The sequence below is a fragment of the Pseudophryne corroboree genome, chromosome 4 (genome assembly GCF_028390025.1).
Source record: "Pseudophryne corroboree isolate aPseCor3 chromosome 4, aPseCor3.hap2, whole genome shotgun sequence".
Taxonomy (NCBI): domain Eukaryota; kingdom Metazoa; phylum Chordata; class Amphibia; order Anura; family Myobatrachidae; genus Pseudophryne; species Pseudophryne corroboree.
Genome location: NC_086447.1, coordinates 573,127,761 through 573,143,373, shown reverse-complemented (window position 1 = coordinate 573,143,373; position 15,613 = coordinate 573,127,761). Strand labels below are relative to the sequence as shown.

General features: G+C 49.7%; 1 protein-coding gene across 3 annotated transcripts in view; it reads left to right on the top strand.

Moving 5' to 3' along the window:
* Nucleotides 1-15,613, top strand: part of RSPH3 (radial spoke head 3) — a 204,625-nt gene that overhangs the window by 67,513 nt on the left and 121,499 nt on the right. For all 3 annotated transcript variants that reach the window (XM_063917461.1, XM_063917460.1, XM_063917462.1), the window contains exon 3: nucleotides 15,002-15,089. In XM_063917461.1, the coding sequence (XP_063773531.1) occupies nucleotides 15,002-15,089 (88 nt within the window). The remainder of the gene's footprint in view (nucleotides 1-15,001; nucleotides 15,090-15,613) is intronic.

Sequence of the window (15,613 nt, the reverse complement as noted above, 5' to 3'; positions counted from 1 at the left end):
AAGAATTTCAGCGCGCAGTGGGCTCACTCGCAAGTGGACCCCTGGATCCTGCAGGTAGTATCTCAGGGGTACAAATTGGAATTCGAGACGTCTCCCCCTCGCCGGTTCCTGAAGTCTGCTTTACCAACGTCTCCCCCCGACAGGGAGGCGGTATTGGAAGCCATTCACAAGCTGTATTCCCAGCAAGTGATAATCAAGGTACCCCTCCTACAACAGGGAAAGGGGTATTATTCCACGCTGTTTGTGGTACCGAAGCCGGACGGCTCGGTGAGACCCATTTTAAATCTGAAATCCTTGAACACTTACATAAAAAGGTTCAAGTTCAAGATGGAGTCACTCAGAGCAGTGATAGCGAACCTGGAAGAAGGGGACTATATGGTGTCTCTGGACATCAAGGATGCTTACCTCCATGTCCCAATTTGCCCTTCTCACCAAGGGTACCTCAGGTTTGTGGTACAGAACTGTCACTATCAGTTTCAGACGCTGCCGTTTGGATTGTCCACGGCACCCCGGGTCTTTACCAAGGTAATGGCCGAAATGATGATTCTTCTTCGAAGAAAAGGCGTCTTAATTATCCCTTACTTGGACGATCTCCTGATAAGGGCAAGGTCCAGAGAACTGTTAGAGGTCGGAGTAGCACTATCTCAAGTAGTACTACGACAGCACGGATGGATTCTAAATATTCCAAAATCGCAGCTGATTCCGACGACACGTCTGCTGTTCCTAGGAATGATTCTGGACACAGTACAGAAAAAGGTGTTTCTCCCGGAAGAGAAAGCCAGGGAGTTATCCGACCTAGTCAGGAACCTCCTAAGACCAGGCCAAGTGTCAGTACATCAATGCACAAGGGTCCTGGGAAAGATGGTGGCTTCTTACGAAGCGATTCCATTCGGCAGATTCCACGCAAGAACTTTTCAGTGGGATCTGCTGGACAAATGGTCCGGATCGCATCTTCAAATGCATCAGCGGATAACCCTGTCTCCAAGGACAAGGGTGTCTCTCCTGTGTTGGTTACAGAGTGCTCATCTCCTAGAGGGCCGCAGATTCGGCATTCAGGATTGGGTCCTGGTGACCACGGATGCCAGCCTAAGGGGCTGGGGAGCAGTCACACAGGGAAGAAATTTCCAGGGCTTGTGGTCAAGCATGGAAACGTCACTTCACATAAATATCCTGGAACTCAGGGCCATTTACAATGCCCTAAGTCAGGCAAGACCTCTGCTTCAGGGTCAGCCGGTGTTGATCCTGTCGGACAACATCACGGCAGTAGCCCACGTAAACAGACAGGGCGGCACAAGAAGCAGGAGGGCAATGACGGAAGTGGCAAGGATTCTTCGCTGGGCGGAGAATCATGTGATAGCACTGTCAGCAGTGTTCATTCCGGGAGTGGACAACTGGGAAGCAGACTTCCTCAGCAGACACAATCTTCACCCGGGGGAGTGGGGACTTCACCCAGAAGTCTTCCACATGATTGTGAACCGTTGGGAAAAACCAAAGGTGGACATGATGGCGTCCCGCCTCAACAAAAAACTGGACAGATATTGCGCCAGGTCAAGGGACCCTCAGGCAATAGCTGTGGACGCTCTGGTAACACCGTGGGCGTACCAGTCAGTGTATGTGTTCCCTCCTCTTCCTCTCATACCAAAAGTACTGAGAATCATAAGAAGGAGAGGAGTAAAGACTATACTCGTGGCTCCGGATTGGCCAAGAAGGACTTGGTACCCGGAAATTCAAGAGATGCTCACGGAAGACCCGTGGCCTCTACCTCTAAGAAAGGACCTGCTCCAGCAGGGACCATGTCTGTTCCAAGACTATCCGCGGCTGCGTTTGACGGCATGGCGGTTGAACGCCGGATCCTGAAGGAAAAAGGCATTCCGGATGAAGTCATCCCTACCCTGATCAAAGCCAGGAAGGATGTGACCGTACAACATTATCACCGTATTTGGCGAAAATATGTTGCGTGGTGCGAGGCCAGGAAGGCCCCTACAGAGGAATTTCAACTGGGTCGATTCCTGCATTTCCTGCAAACAGGACTGTCTATGGGCCTAAAATTAGGGTCCATTAAGGTTCAAATTTCGGCCCTGTCAATATTCTTCCAAAAAGAACTAGCTTCTGTTCCTGAAGTTCAGACGTTTGTCAAGGGAGTACTGCATATACAGCCTCCTTTTGTGCCTCCAGTGGCACCTTGGGATCTCAATGTAGTTTTGGGATTCCTAAAATCACATTGGTTTGAACCACTCACCACTGTGGACTTAAAATATCTCACATGGAAAGTGGTAATGCTGTTAGCCCTGGCTTCAGCCAGGCGTGTTTCAGAATTGGCGGCTTTATCCTATAAAAGCCCTTACCTAATTTTTCATACGGACAGGGCAGAATTGAGGACTCGTCCTCAATTTCTCCCTAAGGTGGTTTCAGCATTTCACTTAAACCAGCCTATTGTGGTGCCTGCGGCTACTAGGGACTTGGAGGATTCCAAGTTGCTGGACGTAGTCAGGGCCCTGAAAATATATGTTTCCAGGACGGCTGGAGTCAGAAAATCTGACTCGCTGTTTATCCTGTATGCACCCAACAAGCTGGGTGCTCCTGCTTCTAAGCAGACGATTGCTCGTTGGATTTGTAGTACAATTCAGCTTGCACATTCTGTGGCAGGCCTGCCACAGCCAAAATCTGTAAAAGCCCATTCCACACAGAAAGTGGGCTCATCTTGGGCGGCTGCCCGAGGGGTCTCGGCTTTACAACTTTGCCGAGCTGCTACTTGGTCAGGGGCAAACACGTTTGCTAAATTCTACAAATTTGATACCCTGGCTGAGGAGGACCTGGAGTTCTCTCATTCGGTGCTGCAGAGTCATCCGCACTCTCCCGCCCGTTTGGGAGCTTTGGTATAATCCCCATGGTCCTTTCGGAGTCCCCAGCATCCACTAGGACGTTAGAGAAAATAAGAATTTACTTACCGATAATTCTATTTTTTCATAGTCCGTAGTGGATGCTGGGCGCCCATCCCAAGTGCGGATTGTCTGCAATACTTGTACATAGTTATTGTTACAAAAATCGGGTTTTTTGTTGTTGTGAGCCATCTTTTCAGAGGCTCCTTCTGTTATCATGCTGTTAACTGGTTTCAGATCACAAGTTGTACGGTGTGATTGGTGTGGCTGGTAAGAGTCTTACCCGGGATTCAAGATCCTTCCTTATTGTGAACGCTCGTCCGGGCACAGTATCCTAACTGAGGCTTGGAGTAGGGTCATAGGGTAGGAGCCAGTGCACACCAGGTAGTCCTAAAGCTTTTTACTTTTGTGCCCAGTCTCCTGCGGAGCCGCTATTCCCCATGGTCCTTTCGGAGTCCCCAGCATCCACTACGGACTATGAGAAATAGAATTATCGGTAAGTAAATTCTTATTTTCTCTAACGTCCTAAGTGGATGCTGGGGACTCCGTAAGGACCATGGGGATTATACCAAAGCTCCCAAACGGGCGGGAGAGTGCGGATGACTCTGCAGCACCGAATGAGCAAACTCTAGGTCCTCCTCAGCCAGGGTATCAAACTTGTAGACTCTTGCAAGAGTGTTTGACCCCGACCAAGTAACAGCTCGGCAAATTTGTAAAGCCGAGACCCCTCGGGCAGCCGCCCAAGAAGAGCCCACTTTCCTCGTGGAATGGGATCCTGTATGCATCCAACAAGCTGGGTGCTCCTGCTTCAAAGCAAACCATTGCTCGCTGGATCTGTAACACGATTCAGCAGGCTCATTCTGCGGCTGGATTGCCGCATCCAAAATCAGTGAAAGCCCATTCCACAAGGAAGGTGGGCTCTTCTTGGGCGGCTGCCCGAGGGGTCTCGGCATTACAGCTTTGCCGAGCTGCTACTTGGTCGGGTTCAAACACATTTGCAAAATTCTACAAGTTTGATGCCCTGGCTGAGGAGGACCTGGTGTTTGCCCATTCGGTGCTGCAGAAGCATCCGCACTCTCCCGCCCGTTTGGGAGCTTTGGTATAATCCCCATGGTCCTTACGGAGTCCCCAGCATCCACTAGGACGTTAGAGAAAATAAGAATTTACTCACCGGTAATTCTATTTCTCGTAGTCCGTAGTGGATGCTGGGCGCCCGTCCCAAGTGCGGACTTTCTGCAATACGTGTATATAGTTATTGCTTAACAAAGGGTTATGGTTATGTAGCATCGGTTGAGTGATGCTCAGTTGTTGTTCATACTGTTAACTGGGTAAGTTTATCACAAGTTGTACAGTGTGATTGGTGTGGCTGGTATGAGTCTTACCCTGGATTCCAAAATCCTTTCCTTGTAATGTCAGCTCTTCCGGGCACAGTTTCCTTAACTGAGGTCTGGAGGAGGGGCATAGAGGGAGGAGCCAGTGCACAGCAGATAGTACTAAATCTTTCTTTAGAGTGCCCAGTCTCCTGCGGAGCCCGTCTATTCCCCATGGTCCTGACGGAGTCCCCAGCATCCACTACGGACTACGAGAAATAGATTTATCGGTAAGTAAAATCTTATTTTTTTCTCTGTGATTTGTAGTCACCATATACCTCTTGAATTCCCTGTTTGTGCTGATGCACTGCACAGGGGTTTTTTGTCAGGTATTGTGCTGCTGATATTGTACTGTGTTGCCTTGCATTGAGCTTTTGATTATGTCAGATACAAAGGGCAATGGAGCTGGGGCTGATCCCCTCAGGTTCTGGGGGTTCCTTACACCCCAGTGGGACTGTAGCAACGGGGATGCAAAATGACCCAACTTGGGCTACCTTCTCCACGCTACTGAATACGCTGGTAACTAGACTAACGCCCTCTATGGGACTTCCTGTGCCGGTACAACCGCGTATGGTCCCTGCGGTTAACCCGCCATGGGCAGATCAACTGTCCAATCAGTTACAGCAACTGAATCAATCACTGACTGCTCAAAAGTCTAACTCTCGCCCACCTAAGACCAAGGGGTCCTCTAAGTGGGCAATTACTTCCTCACAATCCACCAACGTCCCAGACACCTCGTCTGATGAGGATGGAGTTTATACGGACCCCACAGATTCTGATCCTGATGCTTCTGATGGGGAAGTTGTTTCGCAGGTGGATGTTCCTGACTTGTTAGAGGCTATCAGGCTCATTCTTCAGGTTGATGATGAACCGGAGCCTGACACTGCCCCTAAGAAACCGGACAGGTTTAAATGTCAGAAGGTGGTTAAACAAGTTTTACCTCACTCTGAACATTTAGTTGACATACGTCAGGAGTCCTGGGAAAATCCAGGAAAGAAGTTCACGCCTCACAAGAAGATGATGGCTCGCTACCCCCTCACTGCGGAGCTTAGTAAAAATTGGGAAACACCCCCGCCAGTGGATTCGCAGGTGGCGTGGCTGGTAGTCTCCTCAGCTCTGCCTGTAATTACCGCCATGTCCTTGAGAGAGCTAACGGACAAGCGTGTGGAGGGTTGTTTGAAGGCAATCTACACCCTAAACGGTGCGGTGCATAGGCCCACTATTGCAGCGACATGGGCTGCAGAAGCTGTGGAAGCGTGGGCTCAGGAGCTGGAGGCGGAGTTGCCTTCCAATGCTTCTGATCATAGTAGACAGTGCCTGTCGTATATTGTTACAGTGTCTCATTACATTAAAGAGGTGGCTTCTGATGCCGGTATTCTGGCGGCCAGGGCTTCTACTACATCCATTTCTCTGACGTCCTAAGTGGATGCTGGGGACTCCGTCAGGACCATGGGGATTAGCGGCTCCGCAGGAGACAGGGCACAAAACTAAAGCTTTAGGATCAGGTGGTGTGTACTGGCTCCTCCCCCTATGACCCTCCTCCAAGCCTCAGTTAGGTTTTTGTGCCCGTCCGAGCAGGGTGCAATCTAGGTGGCTCTCTTAAGGAGCTGCTTAGAAAAAGTTTTTAGGTTTCTTATTTTCAGTGAGTCCTGCTGGCAACAGGCTCACTGCATCGAGGGACTTAGGGGAGAGAAGTTCAACTCACCTGCGTGCAGGATGGATTGGCTTCTTAGGCTACTGGACACCATTAGCTCCAGAGGGAGTCAGAACACAGGTCTCACCCTGGGGTTCGTCCCGGAGCCGCGCCGCCGACCCCCCTTGCAGATGCTGAAGATTGAAGGTCCAGAAACCGGCGGCAGAAGGCTTTTCAGTCTTCATGAAGGTAGCGCACAGCACTGCAGCTGTGCGCCATTGTTGTCACACACTTCACACCAACGGTCACGGAGGGTGCAGGGCGTTGCTGGGGGCGCCCTGGGCAGCAATGTATAATACCTTATTCTGGCTAAAAATACATCACATATAGCCCCTGGAGGCTATATGGATGTATTTAACCCCTGCCAGGTCTCAGAAAAACGGGAGAAGAAGCCCGCCGAAAAGGGGGCGGGGCCTATTCTCCTCAGCACACAGCGCCATTTTCCCTCACAGAAAGGCTGGTGGGAAGGCTCCCAGGCTCTCCCCTGCACTGCACTACAGAAACAGGGTTAAAACAGAGAGGGGGGGCACTTATTTGGCGATATGTATATATATATTAAAATGCTATAAGGGAAAAACACTTATATAAAGGTTGTCCCTGTATAATATAGCGTTTTTGGTGTGTGCTGGCAAACTCTCCCTCTGTCTCCCCAAAGGGCTAGTGGGGTCCTGTCCTCTATCAGAGCATTCCCTGTGTGTGTGCTGTGTGTCGGTACTTGTGTGTCGACATGTATGAGGACGATGTTGCTGAGGAGGCGGAGCAATTGCCTGTAATGGTGATGTCACTCTCTAGGGAGTCGACACCGGAATGGATGGCTTATTTAAGGAATTACGTGATAATGTCAACACGCTGCAAGGTCGGTTGACGACATGAGACGGCCGGCAAACCAATTAGTACCTGTCCAGGCGTCTCAAACACCGTCAGGGGCGTTAAAACGTCCTTTTACCTCAGTCGGTCGACACAGACACGGACACTGACTCCAGTGTCGACGGTGAAGAAACAAATGTATTTTCCTTTAGGGCCACACGTTACTTGTTAAGGGCAATGAAGGAGATGTTACATATTTCTGATACTACAAGTACCACAAAAAAGGGTATTATGTGGAGTGTGAAAAAACTACATGTGGTTTTTCCTGAATCAGATAAATTAAATGAAGTGTGTGATGATGCGTGGGTTCCCCCGATAGAAAATTATTGGCGGTATACCCTTTCCCGCCAGAAGTTATGGCGCGTTGGGAAACACACCTTAGGGTGGATAAGGCGCTCACACGCTTATAAAAACAAGTGGCGTTACCGTCTCCAGATACGGACGCCCTCAAGGAGCCAACTGATAGGAGGTTGGAAAATATCCTAAAAAGTATATACACACATACTGGTGTTATACTGCGACCAGCGATCGCCTCAGCCTGGATGGGCAGCGCTGGGGTGGCTTGGTCGGATTCCCTGACTGGAAATATTGATACCCTTGACAGGGACAGTATTTTATTGACTATAGAGCATTTAAAAGATGCATTTCTATATATGCGAAACTCTGGCATCAAGAGTAAGTGCGATGTCCATATCTGCCAGACGATGTTTATGGACACGACAGTGGTCAGGTGATGCAGATTCCAAACGGCACATGGAAGTATTGCCGTATAAAGGGGAGGAGTTATTTGGGGTCGGTCCATCGGACCTGGTGGCCACGGCAACAGCTAGAAAATCCACCTTTTTTACCCCAAGTCACATCTCAGCAGAAAAAGACATAGTCTTTTCAGCCTCAGTCCTTTCGTCCCCATAATATCTGCCCAGGGATAGAGGTAAGGGAAGAAGACTGCAGCAGGCAGCCCATTCCCAGGAACAGAAGCCTTTCACCGCTTCTGCCAAGTCCTCAGCATGACGCTGGGGCCGTACAAACAGGTGCGGTGGGGGGTCGTCTCAAGAGTTTCAGCACGCAGTGGGCTCACTCGCAAGTGGACCCCTGGATCCTACAAGTAGTATCCCAGGGGTACAGATTGGAAATTCGAGACGTCTCCCCCTCGCAGGTTCCTGAAGTTTGCTTTACCAACGTCTACCTCTGACAGGGAGGCAGTATTGAAAACAATTCACAAGCTGTATTCCCAGCAGGTGATAATCAAAGTACCCCTCCTACAACAAGTAAAGGGGTATTATTCCACACTATATTGTGGTACTGAAGCCAGACGGCTCGGTGAGACCTATTCTAAATGGAGTCACTCAGAGCAGTGATAGCGAACCAGGAAGAAGGGGACTATATGGTGTCCCTGGACATCAAGGATGCTTACCTCCATGTCCAAATTTGCCCTTCTCACAAAGGGTACCTCAGGTTCGTGGTACAAAACTGTCACTATCAGTTTCAGACGCTGCCGTTTGGATTGTCCACGGCACCCCGGGTCTTTACCAAGGTAATGGCCGAAATGATGATTCTTCTTCTTCAAAGAAAAGGCGTCTTAATTATCCCTTACTTGGACGATCTCCTGATAAGGGCAAGGTCCAGAGAACAGTTGGAGATCTGAGTAGCACTATCTCAAGTAGTTCTACGACAGCACGGGTGGATTCTAAATATTCCAAAATCGCAGCTGTCTCCGACGACACGTCTGCTGTCCCTAGGGATGATTCTGGACACAGTCCAGAAAAAGGTGTTTCTCCCGGAGGAGAAAGCCAGGGAGTTATCCGAGCTAGTCAGGAACCTCCAAAAACCAGGAAAAGTGTCAGTGCATCATTGCACAAGGGTCCTGGGAAAAATGGTGGCTTCTTACGAAGCGATTCCATTCGGCAGATTTCACGCAAGAACCTTTCAGTGGGATCTGCTGGACAAATGGTCCGGATCGCATCTTCAGATGCATCAGCGGATAACCCTGTCTCCAAGGACAAGGGTGTCTCTTCTGTGGTGGCTGCAGAGTGCTCATCTACTAAAGTGCCACAGTTATGCATTCAGGACTGGGTCCTGGTGACCACGGATTCCAGCTTGAAAGGCTGGGGAGCAGTCACACAGGGAAAAAATTTCCAGGGAGTGTGATCAAGTCTGGGGACTTCTCTCCGCATAAATATACTGGAGCTAAGAGCAATTTACAATGCTCTAAGCTTAGCAAGACCTCTGCTTCAAGGTCAGCCGGTATTGATCCAGTGGGACAACATCACGGCAGTCGCCCACGTAAACAGACAGGGCGGCACAAGAAGCAGGAGGACAATGGCAGAAACTGCAAGGATTCTTCGCTGGGCGGAAAATCATGTGATAGCACTGTCAGCAGTTTTCATTCCGGGAGTGGACAACTGGGAAGCAGACTTCCTCAGCACGACCTCCACCCGGGAGAGTGGGGACTTCATCGAGAAGTTGTTTCCACATGATTGTGCACCGTTGGGAAAGACCAAAGGTGGACATGATGGCGTCCCGCCTGAAGAAAAAACTGGACAGGTATTGCGCCAGGTCAAGAGACCCTCAGGAAATAGCTGTGGACGTTCTGGTAACACCATGGGTGTACCAGTCGGTGTATGTGTTCCCTCCTCTGTTTCTCATACCAAAGGTACTGAGAATTATAAGACGTAGAGGAGTAAGAACTATACTCGTGGCTCCGGATGGGCCAAGAAGGACTTGGTACCCGGAACTACATGAGATGCTCACGGAGGACTCAGGGCCTCTGCCGATAAGAAGGGACTTGCTTCAGCAAGTACCATGTCTGTTCCAAGACTTACCGCGGGTGCGTTTGACGGCATGGCGGTTGAACGCCGGATCCTAAGGGAAAAAAGGCATTCCGGAAGAGGTCATTCCTACCCTGGTCAAAGCCAGGAAGGAGGTGACCGCACAACATTATCACCACATGTGGCGAAAATATGTTGCGTGGTGTGAGGCCAGGAAGGCCCCACGAAGAAATTTCAACTCGGTCGATTCCTGCATTTCCTGCAAACAGGAGTGTCTATGGGCCTCAAATTGGGGTCCATTAAGGTTCAAATTTCGGCCCTGTCGATTTTCTTCCAGAAAGAATTGGCTTCAGTTCCTGAAGTCCAGAAATTTGACAAGGGAGTACTGCATATACAACCCCCTTTTGTGCCTCCAGTGGCACTGTGGGATCTCAACGTAGTCCTGGGATTCCTAAAATCACGTTGGTTTAAACCGCTCAAATCTGTGGATTTGAAATATCTCACATGGAAAGTGACCGTGATGTTGGCCCTGGCCTAGGCCAGGCGAGTGTCAGAATTGGCGGCTTTGTCTCACAAAAGCCCATATCTGATTGTCCATTCGGACAGGGCAGAGCTGCGGACTCGTCCCCAGTTTCTCCCTAAGGTGGTGTCAGCGTTTCATCTGAACCAGCTTATTGTGGTACCTGCGGCTACTAGAGACTTGGAGGACTCCAAGTTGCTAGATGTTGTCAGGGCCCTGAAAATATAGATTTCCAGGACGGCTGGAGTCAGGAAAACTGACTTGCTGTTATCCTGTATGCACCCAAAAAACTGGGTGCTCTTGCTTCTAAGCAGACGATTGCTAGTTGAATGTGTAGTACAATTCAGCTTGCACATTCTGTGGCAGGACTGCCACAGCCAAAATATATAAATGCCCATTCCACAAGGAAGGTGGGCTCATCTTGGGCGACTGCCCGAGGGGTCTCGGCTTTACAACTTTGCCGAGCTGCTACTTGGTCAGGGGCACACCCTGGCTGAGGAGGACCTGGAGTTCTCTCACTCGGTGCTGCAGAGTCATCCGCACTCTCCCGCCCGTTTGGGAGCTTTGGTATAATCCCCATGGTCCTGACGGAGTCCCCAGCATCCACTTAGGACGTCAGAGAAAATAAGATTTTACTTACCGATAAATCTATTTCTCGTAGTCCGTAGTGGATGCTGGGCGCCCATCCCAAGTGCGGATTGTCTGCAATACTTGTACATAGTTATTGTTACAAAAAAATCGGGTTGTTATTGTTGTGAGCCGTCTGTTCAGAGGCTCCTACGTTTGTCATACTGTTAACTGGGTTTAGATCACAAGTTATACGGTGTGATTGGTGTGGCTGGTATGAGTCTTACCCGGGATTCAATATCCTTCCTTATTGTGTACGCTCGTCCGGGCACAGTATCCTAACTGAGGCTTGGAGGAGGGTCATAGGGGGAGGAGCCAGTACACACCACCTGATCCTAAAGCTTTAGTTTTGTGCCCTGTCTCCTGCGGAGCCGCTAATCCCCATGGTCCTGACGGAGTCCCCAGCATCCACTACGGACTACGAGAAATAGATTTATCGGTAAGTAAAATCTTATTTTTGGCTCGCCGAATTCTCTAGTTACAGGTCCTGGTCTGTGGACATGGACTCTAAGAAAATCCTGGAGGTACTCCCCTTCAAAGAAGACATTCTTTTCGGAGAAGACCTCAACAAGATAGTGGCTGACTTAGCGTCTGCTAAAACAGCATGTCTTCCTAGTACTGCTCCTTCAGTGCCGAAGGCTAAGAGTACAGTACTTCCTTTTGCTCCTTTCATCCTTCAGAGAAAGCAAAAGATCAGGCGTACCCAAAACAGGTTCGCACTTCCACACCCAGTAAGCCCAAACCCAAACGGGCCTGGGCTGCCTGTCAGCCTGCTTCCAAAACTGACAAGCCTGCTGTATGACGGGGCAGGCCTCCCTCTGGGAAATCCCAAAGTGGGGGTCCTACTTCTAGGGTTTACCCAGGAATGGTTGAAGACCACTTCCGATGCCTTGGTACGGGAAGTCGTCACTCGAGGTTACGCCGTCTCCTTCAAGAATCGTCCCCCCTCGTCGATTTTGCCTGTCAGACATCCCTTCGGATCAGGTGAAGGCAAAGACTCTTCATTCGGTGGTACAGTCCCTCCTGGACACAGGAGTGGTAGTACAGGTGCCTCTGGCTCAGAGAGGCAAGGGGTACTATTCACCGCTGTTCCTAGTCCCAAAACCAAATGGGTCTTCCCGGCCCATTCTCAACCTCAAGTCCTTGAACAAATTTGTGAAGGTCTCCAAGTTTCGTATGGAAACTCTTCGCTCTATTGTTCTGGACAGGATCCTACCGTACTTGGACGACTTGTTGATCCTGGCAAATTCCCCAGAGATTCTCCTACGCCATCTGGATCTGACTATCCAGTTTCTGCAAGCCCACGGGTGGCTCATCAACTGGAAGAATTCCTCCCTGGTCCCTGCTCAGAGCATGGTGCACCTGGGGGCATTGTTGGACACTCACAACCAGCGGTTGTTCTTGTCTCAGGAGAAAGTCCTGAAACTTCAGGACAGGATTCGATGCTTCCTATCTCGTCCGCAAGTGTCGATACATTCGGCAATGTAAATGCTAGGTCTCATGGTGTCGGCTTTCCATTCCTGCCCTCTCCAGAGGCTGATTCTTGCCAAGTGAGACAGCCTGCCTCACCGGATCAGGTCTCAAATGATCTCATTGTCTCCGGAGGTCCATCTGTCACTGAGCTGGTGGCTTCAGGACCAACGATTGAGCAGGGGTCGTCCCTTCTGGCTCTCCAACTGGGTCCTTCTGACGATGGACGCCAGTCTGAGGGGTTGGGGCGCGGTGTTGGAGCAACACTCCCTTCAGGGTCGGTGGACCAACGAGGAGTCTCTCCTCCTGAGAAACATTCTGGAATTGCGGGCGGTGTTCAACTCATTGAACTTGGCCCAGCATTTAATACAGAACAGACCTGTTTAAGTACAGTCGGACAACGCCATCACGGTGGCGTACATCAATCATCAAGGCGGCACTCGAAGCCGCATGGCAATGAGGGAAGTATCATGGATTCTTCAGTGGGTAGAATGCCATCTACCAGTTATATTGGCAGTGTTCATTCCGTGAGTCCTAAACTGGGAAGCTGACTTTCTAAGTTGTCAGGACGTACACGCCAGAGAGTGGAGCCTCCATCCAGAAGTGTTTCAACTCCTCGTGGACAAGTGGGGCCTTCCAGATGTGGACCTGATGGCGTCTCAACACAATCACAAGGTTCCGGTCTTCGGAGCAAGGACAAGGGATCCTCAAGCAGCGTTTGTGGACGCACTAGCAATTCCATGGAACTTTCGGCTGCCATACGTGTTCCCTCCGGTGTCACTCCTGCCCAGAGTAATAAGGAAGTTCAAGCAAGAAGGAGGAATCCTACTTCTGATCGCTCCAGCGTGGCCCAGACGGCATTGGTTCTCAGACCTTCAGGGTCTCTCGATAGAGCGTCCCCTTCTACTTCCGCAGCACCCAGATATCCTCGTTCAGGGCCCCTGTGTATATCAGTATTTAGCCCGATTTGCTTTGACAGCTTTTCTGAGGCGGTCATTCAAACCATGTTGAAGGCCCGGAAACCGGCTTCTGCTCGGACTTATCATAGGGTCTGGAATTCTTACTTTGCTTGGTGCGCATCTAACAATCATGACACTTACAAGTTTAGTACGGCCAAACTTTTGGCCTTTCTACAACAAGGCCTGGACTTGGGCCTTTGTCTGGCCTCCATCAAGGTTCATATTTCTGCCTTGTCGGTTTAGTTTCAGAGAAAAATTGCAACCTTACCTGATGTGCATTCATTCACTCAGGGTGTGTTGCGGATTCAACCTCCTTATGTCCCGCCGGTGGCTCCTTGGGACTTGTCGGTGGTTCTGGATGCGTTGCAAGGGTCTCCGTTTGAGCCTCTTGAATCTGCAGACCTTAAGTGGCTTTCTCTTAAGGAATTGTTTCTGCTGGCTATTGCCTCTGCTAGACCGATGTCAGATTTCGGTGCCTTGTCTTGTAGGTCACCATATCTGTTTTTTCACCGTGATCGGGCGGTTCTTAGAACACGTCCCGGGTATTTATCTAACTAAGGTGGTGTCTTCTTTCCACCTTTAATCAGGAGATTGTGGTTCCGGGCTTTGCCTCTCCTGATTTGTCTTCCAAAGAACGGTGTTTGGATGTGGCACGGGCTCTCCGTATCTACGTGAAGAGAACTGCCTCCATCAGGAAGTCGGATTCTCTCTTTGTTCTGTTTGGTTTTCACAAACATGGCTGGCCTGCTCACAAGCAGACCCTGGCCAGATGGATTAGAATGGTGATTGCACATGCTTATGTACAGGCTGGTCGCCCAGCTCCTGCTACTATTGAGGCCCATTCTACTCGGTCGGTTGGACCTTCTTGGGCGGCCCGCCGTGGTGCGACCCTTGAACAATTGTGCAAGGCTGCTACGTGGTCCTCAGTGAACACGTTCATAAGGTTCTATGCCTTCGATACTTCTGCCTCCCAGGATGCTTCCTTTGGATGCCAGGTTCTTGTGCCCGCTACAGTGTGTCCCCTCCCATAAGGAACTGCTTTAGGACATCCCCGATGTTATTCCCTGTGGAGCCCAGTGTACCCTGCAGCAGAAAACAAGATTTATGGTAAGTACTTACCTTTGTTAAATTTCTTTCTGCGAGGTACACTGGGCTCCACAAGGCGCCCACCCTGACGCACTTGGCTTCTTTGGGTTGGTATGGCATTAGCCCCTGACACCCTCTCCTGTGGTGAGTGTGTGGTGTATGCGGCTACTAACGATTGTCGTCTCTTTTACCTGCTACTGCATTGGGCTGTTTAACAAAACTGAGCTCCTGTCCACGGAAGCGGGGTGATATAGGAGGCGGCGCTATGCATCTTGGGAAGAAGGTCAAAGCTTTGAGCCTGTTGGTGCCTCGGATCAAGATCCTACTCTACACCCCGATGTTAATCCTTGTGGAGCCCAGTGTACCTTGCAGAAAGAGATTTAACAACGGTAAGTTCTTACCATAAATCTCGTTCTTTTCGGACGTGGAGATCCGAACGCAGGAATATCCAGGCGTTTGGAGTGCGGATGTCTGACGTCAATCCAGGGACCTTCGTCGCTGGATCCGTCGCACAGGGTAAGTAGGTCTGACCCTGGTCTTGTTTTGCAGGAAACTTTTTTAGCATAGCAGGGCTGCCCAAGCGATCACAGCCCTGCTAAGCTAAAATACACTCCCCCATAGGCGGCGTCAAGTTGATCACACGAGCAGCAAAAAGTTGCTACGTGTGATCAACTCGGCATGACCACCAATGTTCACACAAGATTACACAGTATGACCAGTCTGATTTTCGTATAAGTAATGTGTACATTTGTTTTGTTCCAGGTTTGAAGAGACATATAATTATGGAAACATTATGTATGACCCAAGGGTGGTGCGAGGCAATACCTATGCTCAACATATGTTACCTCTGGTAAGCACAACATGCAGAGCTTTGTGTTAGTGTTTTTGTAAGCTGGTATGTTTTACTAATTACTTTTTGTCCAAGAATCACAGCTATTCTACCAGAGCAGTTTTTATATCCAGAGTTATCCAGATAGTAGATCGACAGTAACATGGTCTACAGTTAATAGGTTGGTACCAGATGGTCGATAGTGAATAGGTTGACAGGGACATAAGGGCAACAGGGTAAAAGGTCGACATTCAAATGGTTGACACAAAAAGTTTAATACATGGTTTTTCATTATTTCGAGGGTTAAATTTAGGTTTAGGCATTTGGGGGAGGGCTATGGTTAAACTGCGGGAGTAGAGAGCTAGGGTTAGGCACTAGGGCAGTGGTCCCCAAACATGGCCTTCAAGGCACCCCAACAGTCCCGGTTTTAGGGAGGTACTAATTCAGTTATCTGTGCCTAAGCATGTATATGTACAAGCTTATAAAATTCCTGCACTATTCTACCAAAATTCCTTTACTTTACACAGTTCATACAAAACTTACAT